Source organism: Engraulis encrasicolus, chromosome 2 (assembly GCF_034702125.1).
Source record: "Engraulis encrasicolus isolate BLACKSEA-1 chromosome 2, IST_EnEncr_1.0, whole genome shotgun sequence".
Lineage (NCBI taxonomy): Eukaryota > Metazoa > Chordata > Actinopteri > Clupeiformes > Engraulidae > Engraulis > Engraulis encrasicolus.
In genome coordinates, this window is record NC_085858.1 from 47,028,397 (window position 1) to 47,040,029 (window position 11,633).

The following is an 11,633-nucleotide window of genomic DNA, read 5'->3' on the forward strand; positions in this document are numbered from 1 at the left end:
CAAACACGCACACGCACACGCACACACAAACCACCCAGAATGTTTCCCATTTTGTTTCCGTCCCGAGGTTCAGTGGGGTTGTGAAGACGCAGCATCTTGCCTTGGACTGTGCGCATCCAAGAATGTCTATGACCAGAATCAGGCACTACACGTACCATATGATTGATTGCTGTGAATCATATACAGTACAGGCGGTACATTTATTGTTAAGTCAGCACAATGCATGACTCTTACAGTTACAGTAGTGTGCGAAGGGTGTGACAAAAAACAGCTTGGAGTCTGGACAATGCTGAGAGATGGAAAGAAAACGGGAGGGGCAAAGACTGCTACTAAGGGCATTGCCAAACCTCGAAGTAATCTGAAATTGACGATTTCAGAGGGGAACAAAATGATGGTGGGATGATTCAGAGTGACTGTAGACAAGCATCTGCCACAAGTTGTCAACCAAGTGGGCTAAACACAGGCAGGATGCATACCAGCAAAAATTAGACAGCAAGGTTGCTAGCTACCACTAGAAAATAAAAGGCTCAGAGAACTTCTAGTCAGTGGCTCTTATTTATGAGCTGTACAAACTACAGTAGCCTGGGAAAATGAAACCGTCGGAGCCAGCCGTTTTGTCACTTGGTGGGACTGCAGCTGGAAGGGGTGGATGGTTCGAAAAAATATAAATAAATCCAAAAGACACTGTAACTAATTATCTCTCCATTTGCAGCTCGTTAGGGGGGCAGTGGGAAGAGGAAGCCTCCTGGCCTGAGGAGGGAAATGATTGGCTGTTTGTTTAAACTTACTACAGAAGAGAAGACCACTTCTAAAGTGGGCCAATTCTCATGCAGTTGCACTCTAACCACAGTCAAGTCTATCGGGCAGCAATTAAGGATGCTCCTGTGTGTGTGTGTGTGTGTGTGTGTGTGTGTGTGTGTGTGTGTGTGTGTGTGTGTGTGTGTGTGTGTGTGTGTGTGTGTGTGTGTGTGTGTGTGTGTGTGTGTGTCGTTTTGACAGACAGTCAAGCTGACGAAAAGCCTATGGGTGGCATGTAGGACTGTCCGCAAATAATCGACTAATCGTTGGTCGACCAAAAAAAATTCCAGTCGACCGAATCCCATTGGTCGATTGGTCGCAGCGGAGAAAAAAAAAAAAACAGCATCTCGTCAAAGTTCTTTCAGGACTCTTAACTTGAAGGGCGTGACAAAGGAAGACGTGTTGTTGATTTGTTTGAGAAGGATAGAAGTTATTTTGACCATGTCTGGAAGGAGCTCTAAAACATGGGATTATTTTTGAAAAGGATACTACTGCTTGTCAGCCAATGGTCACTAACGTCGGGCGAGAAGAACCACGCGAATTCGAACGACAGGTGCGTTTAATTATGTAACTTCACCACCACGACAGGTGCTGCTCTCCCCTCCTTCTCTCATACACACGCACCCGTACACTACCCGGCACCGTTTGCTACAATACCTCACTCGACTCGTTGAATCCATTGGTTGACAGAACTACAGGGAGCCGCCTGCATCTGTCTCGTCTCGCATAATTATCCGTTTATTGCAGACGGTGTAAAAAGTGTGAAGTCGTGTCGTTACATATTCTGAAGCTCCAAAATGCTATGTTGCAACGTCATGGTGCTAAGTCGCACTTTGTTAGCTTCCATACCACTTTGCTGTACAATTGTAGGCTACTCCGTGCTAGCCAACATCCAAAGAACCACCTCCAGATATGAACATATTTTGGGGTGTGTGTGTAGGCCTAAGTCATTCACCGACAAACTTATCAGAATTCTGTTTGCTGCCCTGAACGGCAAGAACTCTTGACTCCATTCCAGCGATAAACAAAACCAGCGTGGGTCATTTAAAGGGGGAAATGCTGCGCATCATTTAAGACCATAAACAGACACTAAGCGCTTGATGGACATTCCAGTGAACAACTATACAGTAATGCTGCAACAAATGTCGAAATAGATGAAAACGTCAACGCGGGGATATTGATTCTGCCCTCCAGTTGGGCTACTGCTTTCAGGCAGAGAGCGTCATCTCTACCATAGGCAGTTTGTTTCCATCACTGAATATTAATTTTAATTCGTTTTTTATTTGTGTTTTACAGGCTTAAACTATGTAAATTCGAACTTCGAATATTCATTAGGCCTAGTAGGGCTATCTGGGTCAAAATGTGATGTGTAAAAAAAAAAAAAAAAAAATTTTTTTTTTAAATTATAATTTTTTTTGGGGGGGGGGGATTAATCGATTAGTCGGAGAAAATGACGACCTTTGGTCGACCAACAAAATCCTTGGTCGTGGACAGCCCTAGTGGCATGCATTACATTTACGATTGTATATTTCCTTCAGGACCAATTACACATAGACAGAGACAAACAAGGACACAGAATACAGAAAGAACGGACGGACAAACACAGACAGACAGACACGGAGCGTGAGAGCGTTTGTGTGTGTGTGTGTGTGTGTGTGTGTGTGTGTGTGTGTGTGTGTGTGTGTGTGTGTGTGTGTGTGTGTGTGTGTGTGTGTGTGTGTGTGTGTGTGTGTGTAATCACTCAACAGAAGTATGAATGGGCTCTTCTGATGAGTGTGACCAATTTAACCTGTGCCCAAGAGAAGGCCATTCCACTTTCCTGCCGGGCTGCCGGCGGGGAGGGTACAGTACAGTGCTGACATAACTCATTTCATTCACATCCACCGCTGGCCTACAACTCACAGGATCAGCTCTGCGAGGGTGTGATATTATTAACCTACGCTACTCTCCCTCCCTCTCGGTCCGTCTGTGTGCACTTGTGTGCGCGGGTCTCGTATGTGTCGTATGTGTCGGTGTGCGTTTGTGTGTGTGCGTTTGTGCGTGTGTGTGTATGTGTGTGGGGCGTGTATGCACCTGTGTGCGTACGTGTGTGTGTGTGCATGTGTGTGTGTGTGCATGTATGTGTGTGCGTTCGACTCACTGCCATCCACTCCGAGACTGACCAGGGGTCAGTGGGGGTTAGTAGACTGCTCTGGCTGTTCAAAGACCTCAGTTTGGAAAAACACCATTCTTCTCACCTTGGTCTCCCCGCCCAATGTTACGGTCAACATCTCGAAAAGCATTTACATGACCCCTTCAAGCACCCTTGGAGCGGCCGGCATTTCCATTTCCCGTAATCTTTCTCAACTATTGCACACACCAACTTTGCTAGACAGCTTGGGCTTTGTTATGAATGAAAGGAGAAATCAAGTAAATGATAGAACTGTTAATGTGCAATTGAAAAAGGACGAAGGTCCGAAACGTTGTGCAAATAGATCACTGGGAGCATTAACAGTGTTGCGGACTTCTATAATTTACTTCAGTTACTTTATTTTGTCCAGCACCTGTGCCACTGATGTGCGCGCATTCTCTACCTCCTTGAAAGGAGAAATCAAACATCCTTTTTCCCTCCCTCAACACCTTTTCTTGTTGCTCGTTAGATAAGGTCATTATAAGAGGATGCTATAATCCCTAGGCAATGTGCCAACACAAAGCACCCTCTGTGGCATGACACAATGAGATAATTAATTTCATTGGAACCAATCACCACATTCATGACTGTCAAAACTGTCAGCGAGTTTAACCAAAATGCCTTCTGTGGCCGTGGAAAATGGAACTACAAAATTCAATAGGGTTTTTTTTTTAATGAATGCTTTTTCTCAAACCTGTCTTTCTGCCTCCTGCGCAGAAAGGGGGAGAGAGGGAGTAAGCGAGAGAGAAAAGGAGTGAATGCAGCCTACAGGGTAGGCTTGCATGGTGTCACGTACAGAGCTGGCATACACGGTACAACACTATTCTTTAGTGAACTCAGTTGTCGGTACATACCCTGCAACATAGCTCAGGAATTTAGTCAGTTCCCTTCCCTGAACAAATACACACACACACACACACACACACACTCACACTCACACACACACAATTATATTACAGCCATACATCACTGGCAGTAAGCTAGTTGTGTTGGCTGTATACAATCCATTTCAGTCGAGCCTTTGCCTTTCCCAAAGTCTCCAAAGTGTCTGATGTGTAATGAATGGACACAAGCTGTCTCTGCCACTGTGGTGGGAGCTGGGAGGAGGCACTGGCGGCGGGATGTGGCGGAGGCATTAGTGTATGACTAATGTACTGATGTGGTCTACATGGCCGACGATGCTATATGACTGGCACTGAGCTGAGGGAGGAGGGCTATGTTGGATTTCCAGACGGCTGAGGTTAGAATTCCACTGAGTGTGAGGTCAGCCAGCATCCCCCTGCCCCCCCCTCCAGATGCACTCTTTTTCCTCTCTTTTTCATTTTCAATTTGATGTTCACTCTGCTATGCATAGACATCCTTATAATGTTTCCTCGCTCACTGCGGACATGGGCAGAGAATGCAGGGGGTTTGGAATGCACACATAAGGCATTCGGGACATTTCCTTCATGTTAACAATCAAGGTAGGTACTCCCCCACCCAACACAGGCTTCCTAGATTTCTTCTTCTAAGTAAATAGCTCCTCCACTGACAATGGATTTCCTGACGAAAACCACAGCCTCCTCAAACTTACCCTCACCCACACACACACATACACACACTCACCCACAAAAACTCTCCCTGACACACACTCTCACTCACACTTGCGCACTCACACACACGTGCATTCTTACACGCGCCCACTCACACAAGCCGGGAGGCCATAGTGATGAACTGGAATAACACATGATAGGACCTCCGCCAACACTGGGCCTAGATTTGCTCAGAGAGCAGACAAGCAGACAGACAGGAGACTAGCAGGCAGACAGACAAAGACAGACAGCCACACACAGACAAACACAGGGAGACAGACAGACACGGGGAGATAGACAGACACGGGGAGATAGACAGACACGGGGAGATAGACAGACACGGGGAGATAGACAGGCACGGAGAGAAAGACAAACACAGGGAGATAGACAGACACAGGGAGAAAGACAGACAGCAGGTTCGCAAGAGGCCAGTGCAGACAGGCCATGTGAAAGCCAGTGCAGACAGGCCACGTGAAAGCCAACCTGCATTCCTTCTGCAAACCACAAAACAGGATGGTGCACACATGCACGCACACATCTCAACAGAAGACGGGCATACAGGATTCAGTACACACGCACGCACGCGCGCGCGCACTCACGCACACACACACACACACACACACACACACACACACACACACACACACACACACACACACACACACACACACACACACACACACACACACACACACACACACACACACACACACACACACACACACACACACACAAAAAATCTAGTGGCTTACTAAAATCTGGGACAACAGGTGTGATAGATCAGTTATCAGTGAAGCTATAAAAAACATTATTGTATACCATGACAGCCTATATGCAAAGTGCTTCTCTTTCAACCTTCCTGGGAACTTTGAGACCGGATGTAAAAAAAAAATATCTGCGCAAATGAAGCTGGCTGGCGTGTGGCCAAAGTCCAAACCCTATAGTGCCCTCTCCTCTCCTGTGCTGTGCTGTGCTGTGCTGAACCTGCTATCCAAACAACACCACATGACTAAGCCCCAATATCTTCTATTCGCAGGAAACAAGGTGATATTCTATTCTGCACTCCCTTCCCTTCCCGGTCTTCAGGGATGCTTTATGAGGGTTAAGATATGGCCGACTGGGTGTGTATTATCAGGTGACTCATAGATCCTGCATTGCTTTAGGCCCTCTCGGTTCATCAACCCCAGTAGCTGAAGAGCGAGCGAGCGAGCAGCTCTCTTCTCTTCTCTTCTCTTCTCTTCTCTTCTCTTCTCTTCTCTTCTCTTCTCTTCTCATGCCACAGAGGAGGAAGGCTTTGTACTACTCCCCCACCAACACACATAATGTGCCGCAGGTCTCCGGTGATCATGGATTTAGCTAATTGTTGTACAGTGCGCCGTCAGAACAAAGCCGGGGAAAACTATAGACGGTTTTAAGACAGCTCAACTATCAGCGGCATTATATAGTATCAGCTGCTCCCTCTGGACTTTCCGGTTTAGCATTCCCAATGACGCGAGATGTAGCGAATTTGTTTGGATGAGAACAAAATAGAACCTTCGGGCATTGTTTCTCCGTTTGCACTGTTGAGATGGTTTGTGCATACAGTACAGCCTACGTGCCTATGTTTGGAGCGCACGGCATACAGGGCTAAGGGATTTGTGAGCTAGAATCTGGGCGGGAGGGGTGGGTGGTGTGGGAACGCTAACTGTACGGTCCAGTGTGGGAAACCGACCCAAACTGGTTCACGGGGAGAGATGAGGAGAGGAGAGGAGAGGAGAGAGGAAAGGAGGCCCCGGCAGCTCTGGAGGATTCCGAGGGACTTTTAATTATGACAGAAAGGCCCGACTGTCTCGGTTAATTACGTCCCGTGCCTTTTCACCAGCGCCTCCTGGCAGCCACTGAACCAACTGCAATGCCAGCTTATCCAAATAAGAAATAAAAAAGTAAAACTGCTGCTACTGTAGTATTTGCCTTGGGTCACACATTGGGTAGGAAATGATGGAATAGCTAACATGATAGATTTGAAAAGTATACACACCACAGCCAAAAACATCCACCTCTTCCTTGTATCTGAGCTGGGTGTTTGAAAGGGGGCCTAGTTATCTGCAAGAGTAAAGCAGGGGGCTATACTAGCGGTCAGGTCATCTCATTAATTTGGGGCTCAACTGAAAATGGAAAATATATCTATTTATTATTTCTATAAAACATGTGTACAAAATAAATTATACACTTGGATTTTTGATCGGGGGTCTACTATAACCACAGATATAAGAATGTATTCGGGGAAGGGAGGGAGGCAGCCATGGCCTAATGGTTATGGAGGTGGTCTTAAGATCAAAACATTTGCAGGTTCGAATCCCACCCTTGCCTTTCCCCTACATCTCCATCCATGGCTGAATTGCCCACGAGCAAGGGCAAAGGCAAAGGACTGTAACCAAGACCCTGTAAATAACTGAAAGTCGCTTTAGACAAAAGCATCAGCTAAGTGTAGTGTAATGTATCTTTTTTAAATAAATCCACCCTACCTTTGAGGTTTACTTTAAAGACCGCCATACACTGTGTGATACAGCAGCGTCATACAGTAGAACGCATAGAACGGTCGGTGAAGTATCTGACATATAGCTTCGATACCAGCCAAGTCTCCGTGCTATCATCATGTCTGATAAGTAAGGCTTAGAGGAAATCGCATGAGAGCGCACGAGGCTTGACAGATATGACTCCTGATGTACTTCTCATAGCATGTCCTTCAGCTGAAATTGAAAAGCTTTCACAGAAAGGCTGCCTGTGACAAACAAGGCAAGACGAAGGACATCGGCTGAAGTGAAACGCGGCTCTGAAAATCCGCATCGGCCATGTATTGTGTGACCGTTTTAAAAATGAGTGCTGCTTGGCCGACGGTGTAGGAGTCGCACATGTCCATATGTCGGTGGAACTCTCGCAGGTGGTTACCTGGGAGACATGCTGCAGCAGTAGGATTCTCTCTCTCTCACACGCACACACACACACAGCCAAAATAAGCTTCCACAGAGGCAAACTCTTCCCTTCCCCTGCTTATGAAGGCACCCAGTATCACCTGGTTAGAACACAGTTTACATATAAACAGATCCTTTTCCACAAACAACTATTTATGTCAGTCTGCAATGTACCTACAAGGGGGGGCCTTGCCTGTACCACAGTTATGCAAGATATTAAATGGGGGAGGGAAGGGGTGGGTTGAAAAGGGAGGAGAAAAAAATACTGTATTTGTTTCTCAGATCATCTTTCACTACAGTTGTCAGTGTGTGTGGGGGGAATTTTAACTCACCAGTGGCGTCCATCCCGCATCATTCTGAAGCACCTAGCCCATCAACAACGAAATAAAAATGTGTGACACATTTAAGATGTGCTGGGCTTGCTTGTGACAAAGTAAGACATAGCAACTACTATTACTCATAGTGCATAAGACATACAGACTGTGTAGAGAAATATACTGGCTGGCATGTATGACATTAACCCCTTAAGACACGGCTTTATACATTTGTTGTTACCAGTATGGTAATGACCAAGTTGTGGTGCATTACTAAAAAGCCTGTGTTGTGTCATAGTATTGTAGTGCTATGGTAGTTACATTTCAATGACTATTACAGCGTGCCACTGAAGGTACGGCGCGCATTAAGGGGTTAAGACGACCCATAATCAATTCAACATCCGCATGTTAACAACATAATGTGATGTGACACGTTTACAGTCAAGTCAAAGCAATTTCTCGTTCGATCGTTACACCCATTGACCATGTTTGACAATTCACTAATATTGCAGAGGAAACGCACACGTACGTAGCCTACTGGATGAGAGCGACAGCTAGCCGAGGATTATGTCATAGTGCGGGGGTGGGCTAAGCGCAGATGGCGAAACAAAGTGAAGTGTGTGGAGCTCGCCGCGACCGTACACGGGCTGCTGAATGGGGAAAGGGAGTGCGTCTTATCCAGCAACAATGTAACCTGTACCGACCGTGGATTTCAAAACGAACACATAATAACTTTGTTACAGTCCCTTGGTGTCCGTCTGTAAATTCCCCCTGCTACATGCAGGACGGCACATCACACAGCACCCCACAGAAGGAATAAGGGCGTTGTAGTTGTTAGCTTGCCGCCAACACCAGTGTGCCCCAACACCAAGTGTCATTTCGCAGTGCCCGTTTGACAGACTGGTTCGTTGTGAACTTGTCGTAGCATACATCCAACTTATATTCACAATATGGTGGGAATCGGTAACATTGTTCTGTGTACAACCGAGTGATGTAAAGCATGAAATCACACATGCACCACAGAGATTCAAAACGGCCTGGTCGCAGGGGTTCTTCCTATTCACAACCAACGCGCAGCCTGTACGCTTGGCTATCTGGTTAGCAAGTTAGCAATGTTTTCAGGTGCAGAACTACTAGTGCTAGTGGGTTGAGTGTGTGAATTGAAATCCGACGCAGTCTGTGCAATCATACACTACATTTTAAACCCAATCCTCTGTATAAATGGATACACTAAGGGTGGTTGTCTTCGTACATCGCTGGTTCAGTTGATCTCGCAAAGTATGTTTAATGTTTCAGCTGCATCCTGGGCAGTCTGTGCGCCACCGACATGCAATACTCGTACACTCGTCAACACCGCAAACCCACAAAGATGCGGTGCCTTGGACCAACCAATTAGCCAATATGTTAATCAAGGCTGAGCTATCCACACATTGTGTGACTTGAGTGCAAGGGATAACACGAACACCTTGACAACTACCATGGCATAATCTTGATGCTTAACACCTTGTTTTCGACTGGCCAGCGCAGTCCTTGTATGCATAGAAACACTTGCATGTCTGGGCTGAGCAGTGGTTGCACCAGCTAGTCAGTTGGGTAGCGAGAGATGACTGCATTGAGACAGACATTGAATAGGTCCGAGTCATACTTGATTTTGGGTGTACGTGTGTAGTGCTTCAAACTGTGTGGGGCGTCGTATGTAACGTCTGTAGTTCTTATGTAGCGATACACATTTCTTTTCCTCTCGACTAGCTAGATCTCGTAACTTAGCTAGCTAGCTCAGATAGCTAGCTAACCATAATGGTATCGTTATTCCAGCCAGTTTAGAGCTCTATATATTTTTTTTACCTTGCGTCTCCTCGTTTCAGCAGTCCCACTCCATACAAAGCATTGATATATGACTCGTAGATTTTGCTTCCAATTGTCCACTTTATACCCGTTCACATGAGAACACCCGGCCGGACTCATGACAAAAACAACATTCGATTTTGTGTTTTAAATGATGAAACGTGTCCGTGAGAATTAACGTTAGCCAACTAGCAAGCTAGAAGTCCAGAATGGTTTCCGATTCACTGCGAAGAAACCATTGCGATATCCAGAAGAAAATACGTGCATCTGAACCGTTCGCTCCTTTTAGGTGTTTGTTTCTCCTTCCAACTAAAAATACCTGCCTCGGTTGTACAAATTGGCTATGGCGCTAGCCTTAGCTTGCATTAGCTGTCTCTACAGTACTTCCACTCAAACAGATTTTTTTAATGGTCGGTACAGGCAGAGAACTGAAAGTCCCGCCCTCTTACTGGACCTGATATTTTCTTTTGGTGCTCAGACTTCTAATTTCTTTATTTAAAAAAGAAAATAACACTATTAAAGAGGGGATGCTTTCATAAACCGAGCCACGATTGCGTAGTCATAAATACTTGTTTAATTATTGCGCTACACAACGTCCAATTAACATATTATTGAACTACATATCCCATGACAGCCTACCAAGTGTTAACCAACCGGCCAATTTCCGGTTGTTTTTAATTGGTTCTTAGCTTGTGCAACTAGTGATGTAGAACAGTTATCCTCAGAAATCATTTTATCCTATTTATTTACCCTAATAGACGTGACTATCATGTCTTCAAATCCTGTTGAGTTTGTCACATTAAGTGTTTTATAACTTATTTCACATAATATTTAAAATCAGAAGTCAATGAACAAAGTCATTCCAACCAGTTCGTTTGCCTCAAATAGGCCTATTGGGGTGGGCAATTATTTTGGCTCGAGGGGCACATTGGGTTTAGAATATTGACCGAAGGGCCGGATGCCACATAGCCTACAACTTGCCTGTGTCAATAATAAAACATAGTGTACGCTGACGTTACTTGGCAGCAATGATATTCCTGCACATTGTAATTAAACGTATTTAGATGAAGCCTATGTCTTTGGTCAATCTTAAATTCGACAGACTCTTGGTTTAGGTAGTATTTTAAGAATTTTGAGTAATTTCCTGTAAAGGCTCTGGGGGCCTAAATGGCTCAGGGGGCCGTTGCCCCTGGGCCTGAGTTTGCCCACGTATGGCTATGGGGACCAAAGGCAAGAATGGAAGGTGGGAGGGAAAAAGGTAGCCTATGTCTAATATGTTTGCCTAAGCTATTGGGGAAGTTGTGAAATATTGAGATCCCAGATCACAAGATTCCAGTGCAATATGGTCATATAGCAATATGGCCCTATCATATGCCTCAAGTCAATGAAGGCTTATTGTTTTTTTTTGTTTTTGTTTTTTTAACTCATTTTTGTCTGGAGAGACATGCAGTATGCTGCATTCAGGCTCTTGATGTTTGAGCTTTTTTTTTTTTTTTTTTTTTTAAAGTAAAGATATGGGTTGTTAGAGCTGTTAGAGCTGAATGAACATATTATAACTCAAAATGAGGGTCCTAACTTTTAAATGCAACTTATTTCATCTGTTTATGTGTTTCGGAGGCTGAGATATTTAGGTTTTAATGGCAGAGGACACCCTTTCTTAAATAGGGCTTAAATAAGGCTAAAATTGGTTAATTTAAACTTAGGCTATAGGACTAATAGTGGTATTTATAAAAGAGGCTATTGTCACTGACATGCTTGATATTTCTGTAGGCCTAAGTGCATTGATTTTTAATTTATCTATTCCTTTACCTGCACTTTTTCTTTTTTAGAATACTTGAGGATGGAACAATGAACAGAGACGTTGTAGACTACATATTTTCTCATGCTTTAAACACTGGTTTGATGCAACCGAATGCTGGGGCTATCATGTTACAAACTCTTGTAGAGTATACTCCAAGAATCCATGAATTATTTTTTTCTGACC

At 44.9% G+C, this 11,633-nt stretch overlaps 1 protein-coding gene across 2 annotated transcripts in view; it reads right to left on the reverse strand.

Annotated features, from left to right (window-relative positions):
- The window catches only part of usp22 (ubiquitin specific peptidase 22), a 46,909-nt gene extending 36,896 nt beyond the window's left edge, over nt 1-10,013 (reverse strand). The window contains exons 1-2 of one of the 2 annotated variants that reach the window (XM_063189673.1): nt 9,650-10,013; nt 7,823-7,855 (exon numbers count right to left, since the gene is read on the reverse strand). In XM_063189673.1, the coding sequence (XP_063045743.1) occupies nt 7,823-7,855; nt 9,650-9,769 (153 nt within the window). In that variant the 5' untranslated portion in view covers nt 9,770-10,013. The remainder of the gene's footprint in view (nt 1-7,822; nt 7,856-9,649) is intronic. The other variant, XM_063189680.1, reaches the window with a different exon arrangement.
- Nucleotides 10,014-11,633: the final 1,620 nt, after the last annotated feature.